Source organism: Poecilia reticulata, chromosome 13 (assembly GCF_904066995.2).
Source record: "Poecilia reticulata chromosome 13, P_reticulata-male-v2, whole genome shotgun sequence".
Taxonomy (NCBI): domain Eukaryota; kingdom Metazoa; phylum Chordata; class Actinopteri; order Cyprinodontiformes; family Poeciliidae; genus Poecilia; species Poecilia reticulata.
This window is the reverse complement of record NC_088842.1, coordinates 21,803,182-21,829,567: the sequence shown is the minus strand read 5'-3', so window position 1 is coordinate 21,829,567 and position 26,386 is coordinate 21,803,182. Positions and strand designations below refer to the sequence as shown.

Genomic DNA, 26,386 nt, shown 5'->3' with positions numbered 1-26,386 from the left:
CTTAATTAGAGTCGAGCCCTTAGGATTAACAGAACTGACCTTGGATCAGCCATTTCCCACAATATTGTGACCATCAAAACTCCACTTACTTACTCTACTTATAGCAGATCTAGGATCATTGAGGCGAATGTTGCGTCTATAATTAGTAAAACAAAAAAACCTGCCGACCAGGTTTTTGTGATGTACACCAACATAAGAATTCAACTGAAAGAGGTCTCATTGAGATACAGCATCTCTTCCTCATGAGTCCTGCTCATGATGGCGACATACATTTAATCTAAAATGGCTTCAAGTTAAATAAATAAATAAATAAATAAATAAATAAATAAATAAATAATCAGAAAACTTAAAAAAAGAAAGCAAAAGTCAGAAACAATAATTGCAAGTTACTTAAAAAAACACACACACAAATGTCAAATATTTATATGTATGGTTAAATCCACATAGTCCACACCAATAACTGTGCTGCTGGTGACCCCAGAGATTATCCTGGTCTTCTGATGAAACCGTTCTCTTTTGGAAAACAAAACATTGTTGGTCTTTAGCTTCCTAGCTAACCAGTTTAGTGTTGAAACCACTTGGTATTTGTTCATTAATTTCTATACTTTCTCTCAATCTACTGTACTCACTGGAGAAAAGTAAGCTGAAGCATGATACTGCCATGACCATGCTTCATTCTGGGTCATTCTTTAGTTAGTGGGTCACACAATTGTAGACAAAAGTTTTAGCCTAATCAAACCACAACACATCCTCCCGCATTAATTTGGGAGATTTTAATCAGACCAATATTTGTCCTTAGAATTAAAGGCTTCTGGCCTTTTTTCTTAGTCCAGACATAGCGGGGACTTTAAGGAATTGTTTTCACATATACAACACAATCAGTAGCAACTGGAAACTCTATCATGTCCTGTATTGTTCCTGTAAGCCTATTACCATCCACCTTGACCTTTCTTTTGATCATTATGGAGAAACATCCAGTTTTGTTTAATGTCACTGTTGGTCTTTTTTCCTCTAACTATTGTTGACTGTCTCTTCCGTGCCACAGTCCAGACACGTTGCTACGCATTTGTACTTTTCTTCAGACCGACATTTTGGCCAATGAGATCATTCTGATGTGCAAACTATGGCAGAAGCTAAACAACACAAATGAACAAATGGTGCGACTTGAGCAGCTAAATGTTATTATGGTTGATCAGATGCAGTCAATCTGTATCCAAGAAGACTTAATGCTGGAACTTAACCAAAAAAGTAATTAAGTGTTTGTTCTCTAGTACCAGCTTGTAATTTCAGCTTTTTTATGTTCTATTATAGAGAGCTAAGAAATCAAAAGAAGCCTCAAAGATCAATTTTATTGTTTTTGGAACATTGATAAGTGAAAGTCTGAACTTCTGAACTTCTGATTTCTGAAATTTGTGACTTTGGAAAAACATTTCAGATTGTTTTACGGTTTATAGACAATAAGGAGGAGTTTGGGCCTGATTAACAGTCTAGTCTGAATTTTTTAGATAAAAGAAACCGTATAGTGTTAAAGTTCAGTGAAGCATGATTAAATGTCTTTGTTAAGGTAGCGAGAAATTTTTTACCATAGCTCACCGTCTCGTTTTGTTCTGTCATTCCTCACATATTTCCTCCTTTTGTACGACAACGGTTAACTATAAATCTAAACGTTGTCTGTCAGCCCTTAAACTCACATCTGCTCCTCTTTATTCCACCCCTCTTGTCCCCCTCTTGTCCTTGCCTCTACCCATCTAGACGGATGTAGAGTCTCTGGACCCTCGTGGACGGACTCCTCTCCACCTGGCTGTCACTTTGGGCCACCTGGATTGTGCCAGGGTCCTGCTGCAGCACGGAGCTGACGTTAGCAAGGAGAACCGTAATGGCTGGACTGGTGAGTGTGCATGTGTGTGTGCGTGTGCGTGGGTGTGTGTGTGCTGAAAATTTCATTTGTTTGCCTTCATGCACATATTGTACATTATGCATAAGCTTTTGTACACAGATTGGCCCATCGGAGGCTCGAGTCTGTTTTAAGGTAAATGTGCTGTGAGATGCATTTTGTTCAACAAAATATCAATACTGATGTAATTATAAGTCTGCTGTATAAAGAAAAATGACATTGACAACAATGAAAGTGTCTTTTTCAATGCAGTTGACTTGTTGCTTTTATTATTTAAAAAATGTTAAAGACTTATACTTCCTGTATGAACAGAAAACAGAAATGATAATCTTACCTAATTAAATGTGATTGAATTGAATGTATGTAAGGTTATTACGTTCACTCGTTTTGCCGCTCTATACACTTTTTTCCAGTCACACTTGCTCTTTAGGCAGACTCTGCCAGGCAGCTCTTCTCTGCTGGCTCTGCTGAAACGTGGTATGGACATCTGGCAATAGCAGGATGTGGGAGTGTGAGATCATTAATATTTCAACCTTGAAATTACCACTGTTTCATCGCATGCCTGGTCAAGATTTCTGCAGCTTTAAATGACTCGCTTGTTAAAGCCTGAAATATGAATGGAGGTAAACGGAGGAGGATGACCTGATTTACACGAGAAACAGTTAGTGATGATTTATAGTTGAAGCCACTTTACGTTTACACCTGAGGGCTACAGACTAGGAAAAGAAACAATCTGATGTAAAGGTTGGAGCGTTTGTAAAGATGTATTTTAAAGTGCCTTACAGATATTCAAGGCTTGCTCAGTTTTAACCTTCTATTCATCATATGACACTTGTGGATTTTTTTTTACTCTTCCTACTTTTGGGGGAGTTTTATCAATATTTAGATTTGAGGTGAGTGTAAAACCTTTACACCTGAAGCAGGATTAGGACCAATATGATTTTTTATTAGCCATCACTGCTTTCATCTCAGTTCACTTTCCCCCAGGAATCTTCTTGTTTTATTCCTTTACCCTATAAATAAAGATTTCAGTATACCAAGGTGTGACATGGACTAAGACATTTTTAACTTATTTATGGTTTTAATTGTCTAAATGATCTTGTACTCTTCCATGTCTCTCAGTGAAATTATACAAAATCTGTAAATATTACAAAATTGTTCTTGGCTTGATTCAACAATATGATGAAAGAGACACATTGTAGGAGCGGCCATGATCTAAATTCCTTTAAGAGTCATTACATGAGGTTGTAGACGTGGGCAGGAAGGACGGCCTGCAGCAGCGACTCCTTGTTCCAGGGGATCAGAAGCACCCTGTTGTATGTATGACAGTTTTAATGAAGACGATGTCCAGGGCTGTTCATTATGTTCTTATGAAGAATCTTTTTTTTTTTTTTTTTTTAGTTCCCAGTACAGAACCAGCCTTCTTTACTAGCTTACTGACTTTTTAATTTTAACGCTGGCTCTGATGCTGCTGCCCCAACAGATGATGGAAGATTTACAGAGGAAAGTCAACATATTGCTGTACAAGCTCAAGGAACTAAGCTTCCTTAAGAGACACAGTCTGCTCTGTTTCTCCTTATGATGGGCTCCTGTTTTACTCTCCTACCAATGAACACTGACGTTGTTAGCATCCACCACCTCACTGCACTCATTATCATAGAAATAGTGGTTGACATTGTCTTAACATACAGTCATTTACTCTCTTTTGTTTATATGAAGATGATTGAAACAGGTGTGTGATGGCCTCTGACATGACAGCTGTCTCTGATTTGCTGAGGTGGGCCTCGGGTAAAGTAACGCCAGAACCTCCAGACGGATGAAGGAGATTTCTTAGAAACCAGAACGCAAAAGGAAGCATTCTGCTGCATCAGAACCTTCTTCTGGGTCGGGCTAAGGTGGGAAAGGACTTTGGCCCCCCCGATACCATCTGGACCTGCAGCCTCAACGTGGAGCTAAATTGGGGCCATGAAGCTTGCTCCAACTTTTTTTTTAAACTGAAAAAATTAGTAAAACTAAAAAAAAAAAAACTGTAATCTGTAAATAATTTTTATTTTTATATTTCTTTTTCAGTTTCAAGTTTCTTTTCAGCTTCATTTTTTTTCTGTTTAAAAATAGTGGCGCAAACTTTATAGGCTCAGTTTAGTTCCATACTGTTCCCCTTCCTCTGTCCCCAAAACAAAGGAAGGCAAGAGCGTCTCATGGAGATGAAGATGGAGCAACGGCACTAAGTTCCAGAACTGAGGCTTGAAATGAGTCCATTGAGGTGTGACAGGGAAGCTGTGGGTGAAGGGCAGGAAAAGAAGATACCAAGCTTGTTCCTCTACTAAGGCTAATGAAGAACGTGTTCATTAGCGCTCCCGATACTTTATCTATCTAATCCTCCTTCTACTTGAAGCCTGTGAATGTTCTTCCTCCCTGACCACACATATCTTATATTGTTACTTCAGAGCTTACTCCCTAGTATTTCCTGTACGCCGCTTTTTTTTCTTATCTTGACTTTGAGTCTTTTTTTGAGATGTTTTTGTACACTCTGCAATAATTCACTCTGCCGCCCTGAATTTACCTTTTCTTGTTAAGCAGTTCCTTTAGGTCCCTGGTGGATCCAGGGTTTATTATTCAGGAAGCACCTTCTGCCAATAGTCAGATACCCACTAGTTTATGGCACTGGTCTCTTTTCCATGTGGCTTACTGAGTGAATCTCTGCCTTAGAGCGTCCACAACATGTTCCGCAACATGTTTCTTGTAACTATCTCCTCACTTTTCTTTTGGTCACAAGTTGCCAAATGAATAAGAATTTTATACACAGAACAGAGAAATTACCTTTATATAACTTTTTTTTAGGGGTGGACGAATCTTTACATTTTAAAACATGAATCTTCAGACCAGTTCTCCACTTCTATTTTATAAAAGGTTTTGTGCTGTTTTCTCTGTCTCCATTATAGTTATGGATGCAGTTCAGCGAAGCAAAGCCTTTGTTGCTCCTTAAGACTAGCGGCAGCAGCAATTGGCAAACACCTGGTGCAACTGCGCATCTGTTGAGCTCATCATTACAAACTACTTCTCAGTGCAAACACTCCTAGAAACAATATTAAAGGCTTAACGGAGGAACACTGTGATGAGGTGCTGAAGGCAGAGTGTCGGAAAGAGCAGAAGCTTCCTCTGTGTGTGTGGGCTGAGTTTAAATCAATTATCTGAAAAGGGAGGAGTGTTCCTTAGTCTTTGATCAACTATTTGTAAAGAGTCATTCTGATGATAGATGGGCACGTGGCAGTAATTGGGCCAACTAGCTTCTCCTTTGGCCTACTTCACGTTCAGCAGTTCCCGCTGCACCCTCAAATTGCTCGCTCACATAAATTTTGAATAGGGTCTGAGTGTTTTACTGTCTGCTCCCCCTCCCCGTCCTCCTCCATCCTCCAGTTCTTCAAGAGGCGGTGAGCACTAGGGACCCGGAGCTGGTGCGTCTCGTGCTGCGTTACCGTGACTACCAGAGGACTGCCAAGAGGCTGGCGGGCATCCCCGTACTGCTGGAGAGACTACGCCAAGTGGGATTTTACACGCACGCACACACATTAGCACAAAATCTCCAAGGAGCACGGACGCACACATACACACACACTTGTATAGAAATAAATGTGCATGCCGCTTAGAAGATAATCCATCTACAATTGCATAAAAAGTCAGGTTTTACCCAGCTGTTTGAAATGCAGATATGCCTTCATTTTAGGATAAAATATTCTTTTGGATTGTATTTATAACTTTGTTTACTATTCCATAAAGGATTATGTCTCCATGTTACACGGCAGTATGTCCCAAGGTGATCTGACTCATCTCAGACCCGGGAGGAGTAAGCAACCGGCATGATTAAAGGCACAGGAGCATTTCTTACAAAGCTCAGGTGACCTGTGCCGGAACATGATAGGTTGATGGTAGCACTGGCGCACCAGCAGATCATCTTGCTAGTGCCGCGCAAAGCAGTGGCAGAGATGCAGAGAACTGCCTTCACACAGTCTGTCTCTGTATCAGATCCAGCTGGCTCCCTGTCACACAACCACACTCACACACGCGCACACACACGCAGTGATGCTCTCTCTAAAGCATCCTCACACAGCAGACAAAACACCCTGACACTTTTAAAACGACTCTTCAGTACACACACATCCCAGCGTTCTTCACCTGCTGCTGCCCTCACCCACACCATCGGCCTCTCCATCCATCAGTTCTATTATTAACACCCTCCACAAACACACTCGGCTTCTCAGTGCCAGTCTTCCACACCATCCTTGGCGTACACGCTGAAGCAGCCCAACTGCATAGTTTTTACTCTTCGTCGCTATTCTCCTCGTTTTGTTCTTCATCCATAATGTCCGTCTCTCCTCCTCTGCTCCCTGTCCAGGCGCAGGATTTCTACGTGGAGATGAAATGGGAGTTTACAAGCTGGGGTGAGTCTCAGCGTTTTTGTTTCTAACCGATTTGTCATATATTATTCCCATGACATGTTTATGCCCATTTCTTCCTGTTGAGCTGAATAACACTGGCCCGTAGACTAATTGCATGCTTTTGTATGCATATGGTATCGTTGCTGAACAAGTAAAGAGGATTTAATGGATGACAGAGGCCAATAATTACCCTAATGGCAACACTTGCAAGAAGAACCAAGAATTGTTGTCTGAAATGTTGGACATAGCCATGACAAGCACTGTTTGGTTAAGACGTTGTGTTTGTCCACAGTGCCCCTGGTCTCTCGTATCTGCCCCAGTGACACCTACAGAGTGTGGAAGAGTGGACAGTGTCTCCGTGTGGACACCACGCTGATGGGGTTTGAGCAGATGACCTGGCAGAGAGGCAACCGGAGCTTCATTTTCAGGGGCCAAGGTTAGAAAGCCTCCCAGCCCTTCCACCAGAAGGCTGCTAGTTCGAATATTGGTTTGAGGACCTCCCTCGCCAAGAGTTCATACTTGTCTGGATTGGCAGTACTTTGCAAAGCAGTGGTGGTATTCGTTCTTCAAAGTGATCATTTTCCAGTTGCCAGAAACGGCGCCTTGCTTAACGACAACACACATAAGATGTTAGAATGTCTCTGCCCCTCACAAGCAGTGAAGTTTCTCTGTTTACCAATGAATTTACTATGTTGTGTGACGCCAGTAGCTCCGCCCTAACTCCACCGTACCATTGTCCTATGGACCTACAACAGGAGGGGACCCAGGAACAATGTGGTACAGTTCGGGACCAAATCACACCAACCTCTGTTGTACCACTCAGTAGAAATGAGGCATATGGGATAAGAAATTGATGCCTCTCTTTTCATAAGTAAACATTTAATGTTTTATGTTGTTGTGTGATGCCCAGCTCTTTGGTCCTGTGTGTTGCTTTAATGAGTGTTAGAAGTAAAGCTGAGTTTAATTGGAAACATGAAAGACCCTTTTATTTTACGCTCCAGGCCTATGATTTACAGATCCCATTTCCACAAAAATCCTTGATATTAGCGTGAATTTCTAAGTAGGGAAAAATTGAAAGATTTCCAAAAAATTTATTTAGCCTTTTTTTGAAACTGAAATTGAATATCTGTAGCCTCTCACTACTTTTAACTTGCTGATTCTGTCCCAAGACAACAGGATTTGTGTCAGCAATGTTAACATTTAGTGTTGATAACTGTTGAAATGAACAATTATCCCAAACTGTGGAAGTTGACATGAATTTCTCACACCTAAATACTGTAAGTCTACATTTTTGTCTGTTTCTTTGTTGCATAAGCTGCAAAGATAGATTCTTGTGTTTTTCTATCCTTTCTTTTTGATTCTGTAACAATGTCTCTAATCTTTTGACATCAGACTTAATCCCTTTGCCATCTTTGTGTATGTCAGCACCAGTGCATATCTCTCTCCTGCGTCTCTGTCTGAAATTCTTCCCATTTTTCCTCTTCCCGTCTCTCAGACTCCAGTGCAGAGGTGATGGAGGTGGACCACGACAGACAGCTGGTGTTCTGCGAGACCTTGTGCGTCTCATCTCTTACGGCGCTCTCTCCTGGCAGGGGGAAAGCCGGTGCCTGCAAGGGCACCTGTGCTGGACTGGGCCTTCTGGGTGCGACGCAGCCCAGCGATGAGCAGGTCGCAGCCAGGCTGTCCGCGCCGGTGGTGACCACTCAGCTGGACACCCGAAACATCGCCTTTGAGAGGTCAGAACCAGAGCCAGTATGCACTCAGGAGCTTTGTAGCTGCAAAGTAAACATCGTCGAAGCTAGCCTCAACCGTACTGATGAATTAGTCATTCATAAAACAATGTCCTTGGTAAAACGCATTACCTTTGTTGTTACAATAAAATGTTTCTGTCAGTGCTTCTGGTTTACTTTCTCCTGCACTGCGAGGCACAGCTGAAGGGAGCAAGTTCAGCACATTCTCTGGTGGCCGTCAAAATGCATTTGGCAAAACGCAAGAAAAACACAAGCAGCAGCACTGCCAGGAAGTGGACACAATCGCACACATGTAGAACAAAAAAAAATAATAATAATTCATCATAAATAATTAGTTTAGAAAGTGCCAGTTACCAGTTTTAGAAAGGGACAGTTACCAGATTTACCAGTTTTTCTGGTAAATCTGAAAGGAACTGCACAATTTAGGGTGTTTGCTGCCAGCCTGTCTTCCAGATGCAGCTGCGATGGACCGGCTGAAGTTTGCAGAAGTTAATGTAGCCAAGCTTTTTGACATAAAATGTAAATGTCATGGAATAAAGTTAAGTTGCAGTACATCAAATTATCTTTTTTCAGCTAAAGTCTAACCTTTCGGAGTAAAGGCACAGGTTGGGGTTGACTGGACGTATGGTACCTTCTAAAACTATTGAAAACTCCTGAACCTTTTCACATACTGACATGTTCCAAAAATAAACTTAAGTGTATATTATTGAGATTTTTACATGATACTTCTAGTACAAAACAGTGTATAATTGTGAAGTGTAAGCAAAAAAAAAATTGTGTTAAAACCTTCATGTGTTAAAGAAATCTGATAAGTGTGGTGTGTGATTAACCTCCTCTGAGTCAGTTGTTGGTTCAGTTTCAGCCAAAACGCTCTTGAGGCATTTCTCCACCAGATCGAAAGATTTTAAATTTTACAGAATAGCATTAGATCAGTCCAGACGTCAAAGCACAGACTGAGGTCTGGACATGAATATGGATTGATATGAACGACTTGTGTTATAGCTCAGTTTACACATCTGTTGAGGAACGTTACCCTGCTTGTACTTTGCAGTGTCTAACACGTTATCTCGCGTCTTTGCTTTATATTCAACTCCATCCATCTTCCCTGTTGCTGCCAAAGGAAAACTTTCCCACAGCATGATACTACCCACCCCCATATTTCATCACGGCTCTTTCTGGGGCAATGTGTACTGAGATATTTTCATCACACAAAACACCTTGTATGTAGGCCAAAAAGTCACATTTGGACCTGATGTGACTATTTTCTTCCACATGTTGGCTGTGTCCACTGTGCGGTTTGTGGCAAAATTCCCAATGAGAATTGTTGCGGCTTTACTTACCCATGGGTAACTTCTTTTCATTAGAAGAAAACTCAAGTTCTTTACAAGGAACTATGGTGTTTTTGACTTAAGAGGGATGACAGGGACAATAAAACATTTGGACATAGAAGAATAGAAGGGAGAAATAAAGAGGATTTTGGAGAAAAAAAATAACAGAAGTGAAAAGATGAGGCACAGAACAATGGGAGCAAAGGAGCGGGCTGAGAAATGGAGACATAGATGAATGGGATACGAAAAGTTATAGAAGTGCAATATGTAGACAAAACGAAATGGTTCTTCTGGGGGAAAGAGGGAAAAAAGAGACATTTGGGTGAATTATGGAAAGAGAGGAAGAGTGAATGTTAAGAGATAAAGAGTAAGTGAGCAGAAGGACAGAGAGTACAGCTCAGTGAAGTGAGCAGGCAGAGGGTAATCGTCTCCCTGTCAGTCTTCCACCTTAGCGTCACCTCTCTGCATTTCCCCCAGTCAGCACTCCTGTCTACATGCCAATAATCTGTTTATGATGCTTCAGAGCGAACCACTTTGTCAAAGCAGCCCAGACGGGGCATCTACCTCTGGAGTTTATTTATCTTCAGTCAGTCACGCACAAAAACTACAGCGCTGCAGTTTTCTGGTTTCAGGCTTTAAGGAAATTTAGGGAAGTTCAAAGAGGTCACGTCATTCCTTCTTCAACTTTAGCTTCTATTTTTCTAAAATAAAAGGGATTTTTTTTTTTTTTTTAGATATGCGTGGCATTATTTTTCTGTACTGACACAGAATGAGTAACTGAACGAGGACAAAACAGAGAACCCAATAGGAATAGGTTTTAAAAAATATTCAAAACAAAGGATCCTTGAGGAGAATGAACATTTTGCTCTCCTGTTTTGTGTCTATATGAGGTCTGTAAAGCAGGGATGATCCACTGACAATTGTTTGTCCCTGTTGCCATTTCCACTTAATTAGGCATTTGTCGTAACTGAGTCCCAGTCCGATAATTCACTAAAATGAATATAATATCTATGTTTAAATGCCCGGCAGCTTTAAAGGGCACAACGAAAACACAACACATTTAGTCACTCTTTTTTTTTTTAGACAAGTTGCATGAAGGAAAGTCAATTTCCATTACATGATGGCTGACACTGTCTGTTTTACCACATCTCCACTTTGTACCCATTTTGTTGGAGTTTTGTAAAAATGAAACCTGAACTCTACAATGCTTCATCTGACTGCTACCTAACCCAGACATGGCATAATGCAGGCTAAGATGAAAAATAAAACTTTTAAATCATCATAATATAAAATCTAAAACTCTGAAATGTAAATTCCAATTCTGTATTATAGCAAATAGATAGATTGTCCTGGTACCAGTGTCATGTTTTTAGTTTTGGCTCAACATGTTTGATTACGAAATGCTAATTTTAGCCTCCTTAACTTGTCAGTATGAATTCACAAACTACCAAAGAGACTCCAGGTTTGTGGTCGTATCATAAGCTGTGAATCTTTACAAACACAGGAGAAAATCTATTCTTTTGAAAATACTACAGCTGGTCCTGTGGGGGAATCGAATTGAAGTGGGAAAGCATCGCTCTACTGCTAATGGAAAAGCTCTGAATAGGTTAGGACCACAGCAGTTGGCTAATTGATACATTAACATTTCTATTCTAATTACTGATATTAGCTGCTACTTTTTATTATCTAAATATCCTTGTATTTACGCTATTACTGCAAATGTGAGGAACAATGATGAAGGGGATAACCATCCTTGAAACCTCTGCTTGGCTCCACAGGGACTAAGCAGATGAAGATGAGAAATGCCTCACTAGCTTCTCGACAGGTTTCCTAATTGCACAGTGAGCTGCTGATCTTCACTGATGGCAAACAGGAACAATGGAGAATATTTTCAAGCTGCATGTCTCACCAATGGGGTAGAGGCTGCAGTGCAGGGAGCTTGAAGAAGGATCTGACTGAAGGCGCTCTGCCTTAAATGTTATTAAACTTGGGAATAATCCTTCTCACTGTTGCATAATTAATTTCTGTATAAATTATACAGATGTGTTTTTTTTTAAACCATTTCTTCATGTAGCTATGAGCTTAACTTAAAGGTCACAGGGAACTTATTTGGATTCTGTTTCAGGAACAAGACCGGCATCCTGGGCTGGAGGAGCGAGAAGACGGAGACGGTGAACGGATATGAGGCCAAGGTGCGAGTGACGGCTGCGTAGACAGCTCACCTTCCTCTCACCGCTTCAGGCCTGACGCTCAGTCTCATGTTATCAAAGTCCTCGTTAAGGAGGTTCAAACCCACACTGGAGACTTCCAAAAGTTACTCGATCCTCTCGGTATTTAAGAGTTAGACAAATTCGTCGCCCTCAAATGAAGGTGAAGAATCCACATGATAATTTATGAGCACATAAAACTCCAGATGGCCCCGAAAAAGCAAAGGCATTACCTTGAGCCCTTTTGTTTTTTGTTATTCTTTTGACCTCCCTGGAGGGACTGATAGCCATGTCAGATGCCCCGGACCATCTGCCGATGGTGCTTTAAAAACACTTTAAAGTCCTGATGCTTGAAAATTGCTTCTTTTTCAGCATCATTGACTTAGAGTCCCAGATGGAAACAGGCAACTTCTGCTGCTGCTGAACACACTATTATATTTCACTTTGAACAATGGTCCTATGTATGGTCAGAGTCAGGATCTTCTCATCTTTTATGAGCCCCGTTTGGTCTACTTTAATCAAATTGTAGTTTTTGTCCTGACAGTCTGGTTTGTTTGGGGAGGTGTGAACGCGCAATCGAACTCTGATGCGGACAAGAACTGCAACTGCATATGTGAATGCCAAGCAGACCGGAGACCAGTCCAAAAGCAGGAAGTGGACTATAGTGCAGTGCATTCTGGACCAGTAAATCCTAAGCAAAAGCCACGAGTCTAATGCTAGAGGGATATTTTACCAACGACAAAAAAGTAATAATACAACCATTAAAATCTGATGTCGCTCGTCTTCTTCAGAGGTCTTTATGTTGTTTTCTTCAGTGGTTCTTGGTGCAGCGCCACCACAGGCGAGTGGGGAAAACAGGTTTTTGTTTGATAGGGTGCAGTTTGAACGCATATTGCACCCGGTGAAAATGTAACAAATGTTGCAATTTTATTCCCAGTTGAACTACCAGACTGTCAGGTGTGAATATACCCTTAATTTTTTAGCAGTTAATAATGATAGAATCCTGTTTGACTACTCAAAATACACATTTACACACACCGTTATTAGGTAAAATATTTTCTAATGCTGCCTATCTCCCCTCAGGTCTACGCAGCATCCAATGTTGAGCTGATCACCAGGACCAGAACTGACCATCTGACGGATCAGAACAAGAACAAGACAAAAGGTAACTAACTCATTGTGAGGATTAAAGCACAGTAAAGCCAAGCAGCTGACTGCCTTGAACATTATGGCTTCACTGGTGTAACCCCCAGCCTTAGCCCGCAGTGACATCCCTGATGAAAGACCTGCCGATAAGCTGCTGGGCTCAATAAGATCACCCAGAGACACGGCCTAACAGGTCGCAACGTTCTCTCTGAGGCTGCGTTTCGTTCATTTTATGGTTCAGATCATTCATCAAACAAGATTAGCCAGCTTCCCTCCCAGGAGGGAGGCTGTCAGCGGAGCTCAGCAGCCCCACACTCATCTGAAAGGAGAGGATGTGAAGGTTGATCCTGGTCTCCCAGGTCACATCCCTATCTGCATTCTTCTGCTGCGCAGGAGGAGGAAAGTGTTATCAGAACCAGTTCAATGACTTCACAGTGTCTGTAAAGTTTCACAAAATCTAAAGTCTGTATTCTGGAATGTCCAAAGGTTTGTCTCACCTCTGCTTTGCTTCAAACAAAGTCGCCTCCTCCGGCATTCAAAGCAGCATAGCAAAAATACATCATGTCTGTGACTTAGCGTTTTTTCTTTTGCAGTGAAGTGTTGCAGATTTTCTCAAACATAACGTTAGAATTTCTATTTAAGTGGGCAAATGTTAGATGTATATGACTGGGAATGTTTTACATTTTTATTAAAAATCACGGGCCTAAACGGTATTTAATTTGTGAAAGTGCTTGACTTTTTGGGGGCCATCTTTGTTCGCAAAATATACTTTATTTACTTTACTTTTTTTTTTTTTTACTTGAGGACTATTAATCATGCAAACCTGCAACTTACTGGCAATTTTTATATGAATGTCCTGCCTAAGACTGCAGCTACAAATGAAATGCTGTCTTTCCAATTCTCATGGTTGTCTAAATAAAACCAGTTACTAATTTATTACATGCCGTCTTAGATTACTAGAGTGGTAAGAGTTAATTGGTCCAGCCAGTGTCTCTACACCGAAGGTCTTCAAGTGGCAGACCCAAACTCAACTGGATTTGGATTTTTAAATCACGTGTGTTTTGTAATTTTTGCAACAATCAATTTTAAAGTGCACCACTTTTATAACATTTGCATTACCGTAGTGCAGCAGGAGCTTGCAGGGTTCCTGTCTCTGCTGACAGAAGAGATTCAAAACATTCTTCTTTGGCTTAGTGAAGAAACTCTTTTTTTTTCCCCTCTTTGCTTAAGTGGATTTTCTCCACTAACTCACTGTGTTTTGCTCAGACTGCATATATTACACAGGAAACTTGTGCTTGTGAAACATGTTTCATATGGTAAGGATGGGAATATTCTCCATAAAAGATGCTTTCTGTCTGTTTTATAAGAGGACACGTGGGTGTGAAGCGAAGGCTGCAAGTGTTACACAAAGTTGCAACACTGGCTGCTTTTTTTCTCAACGCCGTTTGAAAATGGAGGCTGAATAAATTTTCCCAGGGATCGACTGTTTCCATCTTTGAACTCGGTATAAAAGCACGGTCTACCTTTTGATCACACGGATCATTCGGTTTCTTTTATACCGCATATACAACGGGACAGGATGACTCGTGAACGGAGCAGATAGAAAGGTCTCCTCCTCTTACCGCTCATAATCGGACGCGTTGAGCTCAGATCTCCCGAATCGACGACAGCACTTCAGATTTACTCTACTCTCTGTGTGCTGCTTTAAAGCCTCTTGATGCTGGCTATTAGATGCTAAAAGTGGCTTCTTCTGAGCCATCCAGTGTAGAGGAAAATAACTTTCTGGGCAGCTGCGGTGGAGATAATGAGCCCCAGGCTTCTTCTCATTGTTATAAAAGAAGGTTGTTGTTTTTTTCTTTGCTTCTGAATTTGTTTGAACTGTTGTTTGTCCCTTTGCAGGCGGCAGGACTCCACTGCAGAACTTCCTCGGGATTGCAGAACAACACATGAGCTCCAACAACGCGGTGAGTGCATGCCATCCAGCATTTTCTCTGTTCTTGCATCTCTCGTGTTTGATGAGGCTTTTATTGTCGGGAATAAATGCTCCCCTGCAGTTTCCCCGTCCCCTCCATCTTCCTTGTCTGTGGACGGACAGGCAGTGTGTAAAATCCCAGCGTTGTGGACAAGAGAGCCCTCATGCAGCCTGCTCTGAAATATTGATCATGCTTTTTAATTTGTTTCGCTTTGAGAGCTTCTATGACTCACACCTCCCTCCTTACACCCCCTGTAATCTCCCACTCCCACTCATTTTTCGCCGTTACTGCTTTCCACTCTCCTGCTTCTCCCCTGACGCCACTCAAAAGCTTTTTCTTTTTCTTTTTTTTTTCTCCCCCACTTTGATGTTTGTTCTGCAGATATTTTGAGCAGCTTTAAATCTCTTATGTAGATGTACAGTGGCGTTCTTAATCCTAAAGTTTAAAGTGGCATCAAAGCCACTTTGCAGAGATGAAAATCATCGTTGGAGCTCCAAAAGATCCACAGCTTCAGTAAAACCCGACATGAGAAACTTCCTCTTTAGTTTTTGCTTCCCTGCAAAGCTTTCATTAAGCTGCTGAGGATGTCCCATCACTGCCTTGCGAATTGCTTTTTTCATATGATGTTTGTTGAAGTGAGAAGACAATAATCTGACCACTAAAAGGCTTCATGTGCCAACTTGGCATTAAATTATCATGATTTACAAAATCTTGCAAAGCTGGCATTTTAAATGGACTTTCAATGCAACTTTTAGAGCCACTTTGCATTAAAAGTGTCATTATTTACCGAGTGACACTTCATGATAAGTCATAAACATTCATAGACTTCTTTATGTTCATGACAGGTGTTATGTCATGTTTATGACAGTGTCATGTCAGTCCAATGCTTCAAATAGTGTTACCGTAATTTTTCTCTAAAACAATATACCTCATCATCCACACACAGATGCATAAAAATACAAAAGATAAATTCTGTCTTTCTGGCTGTGAGTCTATCGAGTTCCACACAAATAATAACAATCTAAATGTAAACTTCACCTTTTGCTCTGCTGTATTCTGAGTAGGGTCCAAACTCTTTTCGTTTTTGTGCCACTGCAGGGAAACAAACATCAGGAACAAAAAGCACATGAAGTAAGTTTAGAAAAACCAAACCATGTTGTGAACTTCGAGCAAATTCCTTTCGATTCCCGAGGACTCGGCTTCACTGTGTACTCCCGCTGTACTTCCCTCAGGCTCTGGTGACACAGATGTCATCCCCGGTGGTGACGAACCCGGCCGCGCTGACGGCCGAGGAGTACTTCAACCCCAGCTCCACGCAGCCGACGCCGAGGGACATCGGCCACCCGTGCCAGCTCACCACCAAGACCCAGAGGTGAGCCAGACTGACAGGAACACAAACAGGCGGGCCGCGCCGCTCTCTGCGAAGTGCCAGAGCTGACAGTGTGATGGCCGGTATGAAACGAGCCGCTCGTCGCGGCTGACCACGACAATCCTGAGGTGGGTGACAGATAACAGAGAGAGAGAGAGAGAAACCGAAGACGCGTATTTATAGATGCCACGGACGGTGCGGACGCCTCGCGGAGCTGGTGCAGTCAGGCATTTAGGCGCTCCGCCTCCAGCAGGTTGAGATGGATGACTCATGGCGCCTCGTTGTCACTCCGCTATATTAAAAACACAAAATGAAACATGGAAGTGGAGGAATCTTGCAGTATCTCCATGGGGGGGTGAGGCGTGGGGGACAATCATAAGAGAAATGTGCAAACAGGAAAAAAGAAAAGAGTAAAATAGAAGCAGCTTCCTGCGCCTGCTGGGCCCTTGGTCCTCTCCCGACGCCGTTTACATTCCTCATCGCTGCTAAATAAAAAGTGACAGGACATGATGAGATTAATTCTTGGAGGAGGCAGAGCTGCCTCTCAGTTCTGTGTTCATTATCGCACAAATTAGAGTCTAACAATTGATTGGCCTGGCTTTGAACATGACTCAGCAGCTCGTGGACAGCCCCTGTTAGTGGACGTGATCGGTGTCTTTTTGTATCTCTGCCCAAACGACGGGCTGATTCCCAACGTCTAAAATGCTTTTAATTATGCGCAAGTCGGACTCGGTTTCCTCTGTTTCTGTTCGCCAGGAGTTGTGAGTGTAAAAGCGGCTGTGTGTTGTTGTGTTTCAGGTTTAAAGCCAAGTTGTGGCTGTGCGAGTCCCATCCTCTGTCCCTGGCGGAACAAGTGGTGCCGATCATCGATCTCATGGCCATCTCCAACGCTCTGTTCGCCAAGCTGCGTGACTTCATCACTCTGCGGCTGCCGCCTGGTTTCCCGGTCAAGATCGGTGAGCGACGGGTGGATGAATGAACAGGGGAGGGGGGTTAAAATGTTGGCTGCTTAAACTGAGCGGGGGAGACAGGGTGATGAATATTTAATAAACAGATGAGATGGAATGGACAAAATGATCTGAGAGGGTGGGGGGCAGCTGACGGATAAACTGTCCTCGCCCCTGCAGAAATCCCCCTGTACCACATACTAAACGCCAGGATCACCTTCAGCAACCTGAACGGCTGCGAGGAGGGCGCCGGCCTCCGTCCAGACAACGAAATCGGGGTGGAGGGGGACGGCCAGCGGGACGCCCCGAGGACAGACGCTCCGTCTCCAGGCAGCGACTCCTCCAGCGTCTCCAGCTCTAGCTCCACAGGTGAGCATCAAAGTGCTGCCCACAGATATTCTCACTACTCAAAATATTCACATTTTGTCAAAAAAAAAAAACATCAAGGGAATTTTTATTTATCCTGGTCCAACACAGTATTTTTTGTGAATAAAAATCAGAAAAGTGGCATGCTGATTTTTTTTTTTTTCTTTGCAAAATAGCTCAAGCTCAGTTGGGTTTAGCCTCCTGCAGCCTCTGATAGTTTCCTCCAGTGTTCACCTGTTTAGCTTTCTTATCAGCTTCCCAGGTCCCATAGTAGGATTCTGGGATTCTGCCTAAGCCACGTTTCACCCCTATAAATGGTGTGTTCAGTGTTAGTTCAAACAGCACAAATACTGTTTTGCAGATAGGCCTAAACAACTCCTTTTCTCTCATATTTGCCTCATTCACCACATGGCTTGTGGTAAACGATTAGATGGCCTCCTAATGGCTTTCTTTGTTAGATTTTGTGGAGTTGCACCATCAGTGAGTTGTCATCTCTGCTGCTCCTCCAGAGTAACTATGGTGATTCTCCTTGCCCGTCAGCTTAGCCCTGGTAGCAGCAGAGGCTTTCTAAGCAGGTTTGCAGTTTTGTCCATTTCTTTTATAACCTAACCCTGCTATAAATTTGATCAAAAGTTAAACTCTGGCCCGTGTTTTGTGTTTGACAAGTCAGCTGGAAAATTACATTATGGAAATTTACAGAAAGATGAACTGTGTTTTTTTTTGTGTTTTTAAAAAAAATAATAATAAGGAGTTTATTTAGATAACGTTTGCATCTAAATAAAACTGGGCCGATTTTAACAACCACTATTTATTTCCATCTTGTTGCTGTTTGTTTCTAGAGGGCTATGGGATGGGAAGAGGTTCATCGTGTGCTATTTTGTTTGGTCATGTGACAATTGTAGTGATGCAGTGCAGGATTGTGGGGAGTTGAACTGAAATTAGCCGAATTATGCCAGTAAAATACAGTAAGACCTCCGAGTAATAAACTGTGAAAAAATGTAAGGTTATGAACGCTTTTGCAAACATTAACGATGGAGTCTTTCATCTCTCTTGCATCCTCCCCTGGAGCCTCCTAGACTGGAGCTATTTGCAGGACAAAGTGTAACTGATGAGGAAGATGTGAGCTCTTTTCACCACTCGATTCTACCGGACAGACTCGTGCTTTGTGTTGTTGGATCATGTCCTGCGTTTATTTAATCAGAACCTCATCAGCACTGTGTAAAATCTGCATCTGTGCCGGGCAGCGGAATAATCCATTTGACGGCGGCTCTTTGAGAATCCCCAATGTTATCGTCTCATATGAAAGCGCTCCGAGTTAGCAGTTGTCCTGTGATGTGCCGGAAGTACGGTACATGAAAGAGAAAACAAATACTCCAACTTTTATTAACTTTTGATCTCTCCATGTTTGGCTTAGGAATATATTCCTCTGTTTTTTTCTTTTCCTGTTGTTCTGCTTCAGTGTCCTTTAAAGTCAGATAACATTCCCGCTCATCTCTTGACCTCTGCCCCTTATTCCCCCCCCCCAACTCTCCACTCTCGTCTTGTGGAACAGTGTCGTGCCGAGCAGGAGAGATTCCCCCGTGTGTGTTTGAGGCTCCGTCTGGATACACCATGCTAGGAGGCAAACAGAGAGACAGCATGAGGGAGGAGGAAGAAGACTTGCTGCAGTTTGCTATACAGCAGAGTCTGCTGGAGGCCGGATCCGAATATGATCAGGTGATCCCGCTGTGAATCCCTTCAGCTTTCTGGCTGTAACGCTGGAAGGAATATGTCTTTAGCTGTCCCATATTACATTCTTCTATAACAAATTTAGTGCTTGTACAGTTTTTTTTTTAATTATTATTATTATTTCCCAAATGGAAATATGCTGATTCATTGCTTCTTCTGTAAATTTAGCAGTTTCGCTGATGTTGTGGGGGTTTACCTGTTTTAACCACATGATATGATGCTTCAGCTGCCTTGTCATTTACTGTTAAAAGTATATTCTGCTGTGACTGCAGTTCATTTAGCCTCCTGTAGAAAAAAAACAACAAAAAACTAATGGAGCTTTGCAGACAACACTGTGGCAGTGGAGCCACTTCAAATCCAGTCCATAAAAATCCTAACTGTAAATAATTACGGTCATACTTGATTCTTTTTTTAATTTTTGCTTATTTCCAACTCTGTCCCCTTACTCACCATCGCTTTAAGAACCACAAATCTTTCCATTTTGTCTTTCTCACAGGCTTATAAAATGTACAAGTGGCACAACTTGACGTACTTTTGTTGATCGAAGCTAAGGGAGGGCATAGAAATTACATAAATACTATTATCGCTGTGTTCAAAGAAGGTAGCGGCAACAGTAAGAAAGTATACCATGGAATTAAAGTGTCAGGCAGAAGAAATATTTTTTAATGCATGAGCAAATTACCCCTGTAAAACAACATGGTCAAAAACGATGCAGTGCCATAAATTACTTGTTTGATGTTTAAGGGTGGAAGTCATTTCTCCTGGACGGTATTACAATGGTTTTCCTGATGTTTTCCTGATGGTGTTACAATGGTTTTCCTGACAGCAGAGGTTATTTAAAAATATAACCTCTGCTGTATGTGTGGGGAAAATAACATGGTTGAAGTATTGTATGTATCTGCAGGCTGATAGCACACAAGCAAAATAGCGCACCCTGATGGCCGTGTCTGTTCTGCTGCCTGCATGGGGTTGGAAAACTGACTTCTGCAGCCCTTACATGTGTTAATTCTACTTTGTGTGTAATAAATCTATATAATATGAGTTTCACTTTTTAATATGAGTGATAGAAAATAATAAACTTTTCACTATATTCTAATTTTTTTTTTCACCAAAGTGTTGACATATATGCAAACATAGATAAACCTGATGTATTTGAGCCATCGAAACAATGTTTATATGTAATTTATAACCGATAAATAATCACTAGGGGTACAAAGTTATTTGAAATGTAAAATATGGCAGACTCATATTTGTGAGATTCATTCATCCACATAACAAGCTGAATTTTCAGATAAACAAAACCGACTTTCCGCTAAAACTGTTTGACAGAAAGAGGGATTCAATACTTTCTCACAGAAACTGAAATTTTAGAACAGCTTGAATTTGAATTTTTAAAATTGTGCCGCTCGTGGTGGCGACATATTGGAGAAGCTGTGTTATGTTAGTTATGACTTGATCTTCTGTAAGCTTTTGCTCATCATCTTGGACTATTATTTCCTCTGAAATAAATAGGACCGCTGTAATGTTTAACTAGGTGTTTTTATTTTATTATTCCCACAACCCTTTGCAGCTGAATGGCATGAGAAAAGTTCAAATAACACCTAAAATGTAAATATCCAAATCCCAGTAAAGTTTAAATGGAGGATTCAGATGAAAAAAAATTTTGAAGAACTGAATTTTAGGTTTAATTTTAAGTTTTGGTCACTTTTTTTTTTTTTTTTTACTGAATCTGTGTCAGCCTCACACGACATCAACATCAAATCACATTATTTAAAAATATTACCTCTGCTGTATGTGTGGGGAAAATAACATGGTTGAAGTATTGTATGTATCTGCAGGCTGATAGCACACAATCAGTCATTGTTTCCCCATCTTAAAATCACAGGAATAAATTCAACAATAAGTCAATGAAGACCCCAATATTTGTGCGTGCTTGAGTACACAAATAGCAGTCGGTTTCAAAATACAAACAATCACAGGGAAATGAAATCAATAAGCAACATAAATTGCCTTTGCAGTATGGAACCAAGAGGCTTTACATTTCCAGCTGCCACAGGATAAGGCCTGTGCTTAAATCCTGAAGATCCTGCTCCTTCTGGGGTGCAGTCTGGGATATAAATAGTCTCAGGGAGACAGGTCAGAGAACATCCTCTGATGTGTTTCATTAGGTGAGAAACAAAGCTGAGGGGATGAGAGAACGTTTGAACAGTGGAGGTTTAGTGCCGCACTTTCAGAGACGTCACAGTTCCTGTTCACAAATACGATCAGTCCTTTAATAACAGCTGGAATATTAAGTCGGGACGATGCTTACGTCGTTTATGTGGAATTTGTGTACATTTTTCCACACTAGGAAAATGAGTTTTAAACCGCAGTGCTTACTTTAAGATGAAGTTATTTTGATTTGCAGCAGCAAAGTTTGTTTTTAACTAAGGGTTAAATTTGCAACATCCTGCGGTTCATTAATAGTGTGTGTACCAAAGAACTAGAGGCAGGATTGATCTAGTTTACTCTCAGTTTATGAGTCAAAATCAAGCCAGCTGGCTGCCTTTATGCTTTGTGTGCGTGTGTGTGTGTGTGTACGTGTGTGTGTGTGTATACGTTGTGTGTGCATGGTGCTTTAGTGGGGATTGATTGGAAAAATGCCCACAGGAAGAATTCACCCTTTCCAGAAATCCCTCCATCTCTTCGTCCACATCATCCGCTCTCTGACTTCCTGTTCTGCCTCCTCTTTGTTTCTAGGTGACTATCTGGGAAGCGCTGACCAATAGCAAGCCAGGAGCACACCCCCTGTCCTGTGACCCAAGTCGTGTAGAGAGGTGAGAAAAAAAGACTTGCTTTTATTTCTTAAAACTGCAGTATAACTTTTATAAGCAATATTTATTTTATGTATTTGTTCAAACTGTCACTATGATCTGACAGTATAACATGAGACAAATCAAGTGCCGTTTTTTAAAAAAGCAGAGACTCAAAAAACTAAAATTTGCAAAAATGGGACGTAGTTCTGCTGGGACCAGAGAAGGATGGTTAATATGAGGATTGGAAGAGGAGAGAGAGGGTAGAAAAAGAGAGACAGACCACAGCCCAGGACCGAAATCACAGTAAAGATGGAAGGCATTGAGCTGAACAGAGAGCAACCTTCAACTACTGAAACAGTGAGGGCCAGGCTGGGTAAAGGGTAACGGTTTGTTGAAAACTTAATCATCTACTTGGTAGTTGAAGAAAAACAAAATCCAAAGGGATGAGAGGAAAGAAAGAAAGACTTTTGAAACGAGTCATGACTGGGATGTTAAACTGTAACCTTAGAGGAACTTTAAAAAAAAGTTGCACATCTTTCTTCATCTCATTTTGACATCATCATCATGTTTGCTGTTTAAATGCTCTACATATTATTTCACAGTGCTTCACCTGTATACGGGCTGCTGTGTGTGTTTTAGAGAGACGCGGCGTCACAGACTCTTTGTGATACAAACAGACATTTGTAAAAAAAAAAAAAACAACAGGCAGGCTATTGTTATTTACTCCGATCTCATGTTTTCAATATGCTTCGGTTTTGTGGCTCTCAAATATGATAAAATTCAACACCATCAACATCTATGTCTTTCAGCAACCCCTCTCATAATAGGAGTGGCAGACGTCAAATCAAAGCCTGGGTGAATAATAGAAAATGAACAGGACAGAAGCTTTCATCTTCAAAACAGCCAAAATCCTGCAACAAAAACAACGTAAATCTCCACGTCTGTCAGCGCGAAGGCGAAATATCCTGCCGTTCCCCCGCATCCTCTCCTCTGTCGCGTTTTGTTTTTCCTCACTATCTTCCGAGGCACCATTGTGTGCTTTCCTCCCCACTGCGGCTCCTTCCTTCCATCTTTGACTCACATCCTGTGTTCTGCTGCTCTCCTCCCCTTTTCTATTATCTTATCCATCCTGCTATTCTTCTCTCATCTCCTATCTGCACAGCGCTGCTGGGAGAGTGTGTTTGTGAGAGAGGGAAGAGAGTTTCCTGCAGTTGACTTTAGTCTGTTATCCTTATCTGTCGTTCCTGTGTGGAGCTGAATGCGCAGGCTGCTGTGCTTTCGCTCTCACCTCTTTCACTGGCTTCTGTTTTAACGGTCTGGCTTTAAAAGTGAATCAGATTTTAGATTCTGACGATGCTGAAATTGGCGTCGTCACCTGTTCATTGAAGAAACACAATTTTGAACAGAATGCAAACGCAAGGCTTCAGAAAATCTCTCCACATCCCGCCCACTTGAGGATATGTCAGCGTTTGGCACTCTACATTTGATCCACTATTACAGCATCATTATTATGACTATCAGAGCTATTTTGAATTATAATATCGCACAGTGATTAAGTGATTATTTTACTTTCCAATGAATGATCAGATGCCAGTTTTGTAGTTTTCCTCAACATTTCATTAAAGGTTAATGGCAAATAGCTGTAAACCAAAATGTAAAATTGTGACGAATCAAATCATTTACGTGCATCTACTGATTTGAAATGCTCGTCATGAACTAAACAAGCCAGGCAAACTATAAAAAACAATAATATTTTTTTTGATAACAATAAAAGCTTAGCCTGAAGGAAGGCTCGGCAATGGGAATGATATTATTGGTTTGGTGGCATTTGAGATTTTGTCAGATTTTTGTGAAACCATATATAGAAAAATCCAGATTTTTTATTTCTTTTATCCAGTTCCAGACCAACAGAATAACAGAATTTTCCCACCCCATTTCCAGACTAAAACGTAAGACAGCCGATCACAAAGGTTGAGACGCTTACATCTCTCTCTTCTTCTTGGGTTTCTTCTTCTGATGAGTGGTTGAGGGGTCCTGCTGACTTCCTGGAGTTTGTTGCCTCGTGTTAAGTTGTCACACCAAAAAAGATAAATACTTTAAAATATATTGTCTAGATGTCAATTTTAAATATGTGAAACTTATTAGTTATGAATTTTCTCTTTGCTTCAGCTCTTCTCATCTGATATCACAATGTTTAAACTTAATCCTGGCAAAAGTTTAGCTACATTTTTGTTTTTTGGATTACAGTTATTGTTGTTTTTCTGCCAGTTTGCTCTAAGATAGCAGTTAGTCTGTTGCACTTTGATCAAAATATGTCCCCATATGTTGTTCCATCCATGCTGCCCAGGACGCCTCAGCACAAGCCCCGCCCCGCTTCCAGCCTCTGCTCCACCCCCTCGAAGAAGCAGCCGCCCAGCTGCACCTATGACGAGCAGCTGCGCATCGCCATGGAGATCTCGGCTCGGGAGCAGGAGGAGGCGGACCTCCGGCGGCGGCAGGAGGAAGAGGAGCTTCAGCGAATCATCCAGCTGTCACTGATGGAGAAGTGAGAGCCTCGTTGCCGGCGGCGATGGTGGGGAAGGGTCTGGACTGAGGACATGTTGGGACAAGAGGGAAGAAACGGCCACCTGGGAAACTTTAAGCACACTCTAACTGCCTGAATCGTCTTAGTGAAACAATCAAGTGCTCCTCTGTTTCTCCCTTCGCCTTCGTCAGACCTTTCCCCTGAAGCCGCTCAGTGATGAAGATGGCAGCTGGAGAGGGACACTTTTTTCCTCTCAGCGGCACCACATGGTACCTCGATGAGCAGTGCCAGTTTACAACCAATAATACCAGTTTTCTTTGCAGTGGGGTCATCAGTGCTCCCTCTGTAGTGTTTCTGCTCCAGCATTACCAACACACACACGTACACACACACCTTGAGCCTTTCTGCCACTGAACCATTTGATTTTCAGTCTTAAAAATGGGAAACAATCGACCAGTGAGGCTTGTGTTGTTAGTAATGAGATGGATGTCAACAAACCATGAGAAAGTTCTCAAGTTTTTTCAAATATTCAAAAATAACATGCAGGTACGCTTATTTACTTGCTTTTAATTTCCATAAAATCAACACGTACTGTACTTAGCTTTGCTGGCGGATCACATATAAGACTGTTAGTGGTGGTTTTTATTGATGAGTTTGAGCACAAAGCAAAGCCGGGCCAGTTTAGGTTTTAGATGTAGGACGTGGCTGCAGGAGGCGCAGCAGCTCCACTGTATGAGAACGAGTGTACCGAAAACTAATAAAGGACCAATGTTATTGTTCTGTAAGCTGTCTGTGGACTAGATATGTTATTGGAAGAAATTTATACTCACAAGAACAGATTATTTATTTATTTTTTTCTGTGTTTCTTTTCGTTCACTGGTATAAACTGATATAAACAATATTTCAGCATGATGTGCACCCATGAGAGGGTTTCCTTGTTGTGTGACCTGAGCCTGAGTCGGAGCTCTGGACATGCGGTACGAAGTGAACTGACGTTAAAAATAAAAATAAAATTAAAAAAATGGCTCCAAAAATAAATTAATGTTTGCAAATAATTGTAAGTAACTTTATGTTGCAAGGCTCAGGCCAATCCAAACGCTGTGAGGTACGAGCCAATCAAAATGCAAGGGAATACAGAGGATTTATTAAAGATCATTTCTCTGAAACTAATGTTTACCACTACAATATCAGCACAAACTGATCTCCTCTTGTCTCTAATTACAGTAGATCTTCTTTGTGTTAAAATGTTAAAAGGATTTTTTTGATTTTTTTTTTTTTTTTACTTTGTAAAAACAGTTGTTGCTGAACACCACTGCATCAAAATGTTTTCAAGATGTACCCTGCAAAGTGGATTCTGATGATCCAAATAAAGAAACACCTTTTGGAACTGGAGCCTGTGAGTGAATGTTTAAAAACAACAGAAAAAATCTCTGACTTGTAGGCAAGCTTTGAAATGCTCCAAATCCCTCCACCTTTCCCCAGGTTTTCCAGGTTTCTCTCAGTCAAAATGACGGCGATAAAAGCGCTTCATTTCTCACGAGATGGGCAAAGCAGCAGTCAGTCAGCAAAAGACGGAGCTGATCTGTTTTTAGCAGCTGCCACCTCCATCATCTTCCCTGTGACACGGATTCCCGGCGCCTCAGCCGGATCCGAGGGGGGTTTTGACTGTAGTTATTTTAGGCTCGACAAGAAGAAGAAGAAGAAGAAGAAGAAGAAGAAGAAGAAGAAGAAGAAGATTTTTGATTTTTAACAACACATTTATTTGACAATAATTTCACAACAAAACAGGGTGCATTCTTCTTTTCACATTTGTTTCACGACAAAAGAACACAAACTAAATAAAAACAGATACATAAATAAATAAATAAATAAATATATAGTTATATTAGCATCTTGTTAAAATTTAGTTCTCTTTTGTCATC

General features: G+C 41.4%; 1 protein-coding gene across 2 annotated transcripts in view; it reads left to right on the top strand.

Moving 5' to 3' along the window:
- ankrd13b (ankyrin repeat domain 13B) overlaps positions 1-25,851 on the top strand; it is a 46,375-nt gene extending 20,524 nt beyond the window's left edge. The window contains exons 2-17 of one of the 2 annotated variants that reach the window (XR_535231.3): positions 1,753-1,888; positions 5,312-5,436; positions 6,288-6,333; positions 6,623-6,766; positions 7,826-8,066; positions 11,535-11,601; positions 12,700-12,781; positions 14,662-14,726; positions 15,834-15,866; positions 15,968-16,107; positions 16,903-17,060; positions 17,232-17,420; positions 18,970-19,133; positions 21,885-21,961; positions 22,750-22,867; positions 24,288-24,422. Coding sequence is in view for 1 of the 2 variants with exons in the window: in XM_081614143.1 (XP_081470269.1) it covers positions 1,753-1,888; positions 5,312-5,436; positions 6,288-6,333; positions 6,623-6,766; positions 7,826-8,066; positions 11,535-11,601; positions 12,700-12,781; positions 14,662-14,726; positions 15,834-15,866; positions 15,968-16,107; positions 16,903-17,060; positions 17,232-17,420; positions 18,970-19,133; positions 21,885-21,961; positions 24,288-24,489 (1,869 nt within the window). In the remaining variant the exon portion in view is untranslated. Of the gene's footprint in view, positions 1-1,752; positions 1,889-5,311; positions 5,437-6,287; positions 6,334-6,622; positions 6,767-7,825; positions 8,067-11,534; positions 11,602-12,699; positions 12,782-14,661; positions 14,727-15,833; positions 15,867-15,967; positions 16,108-16,902; positions 17,061-17,231; positions 17,421-18,969; positions 19,134-21,884; positions 21,962-22,749; positions 22,868-24,287 lie in introns of both variants that reach the window. The other variant, XM_081614143.1, reaches the window with a different exon arrangement.
- The last annotated feature ends 535 nt before the right edge of the window (positions 25,852-26,386 follow it).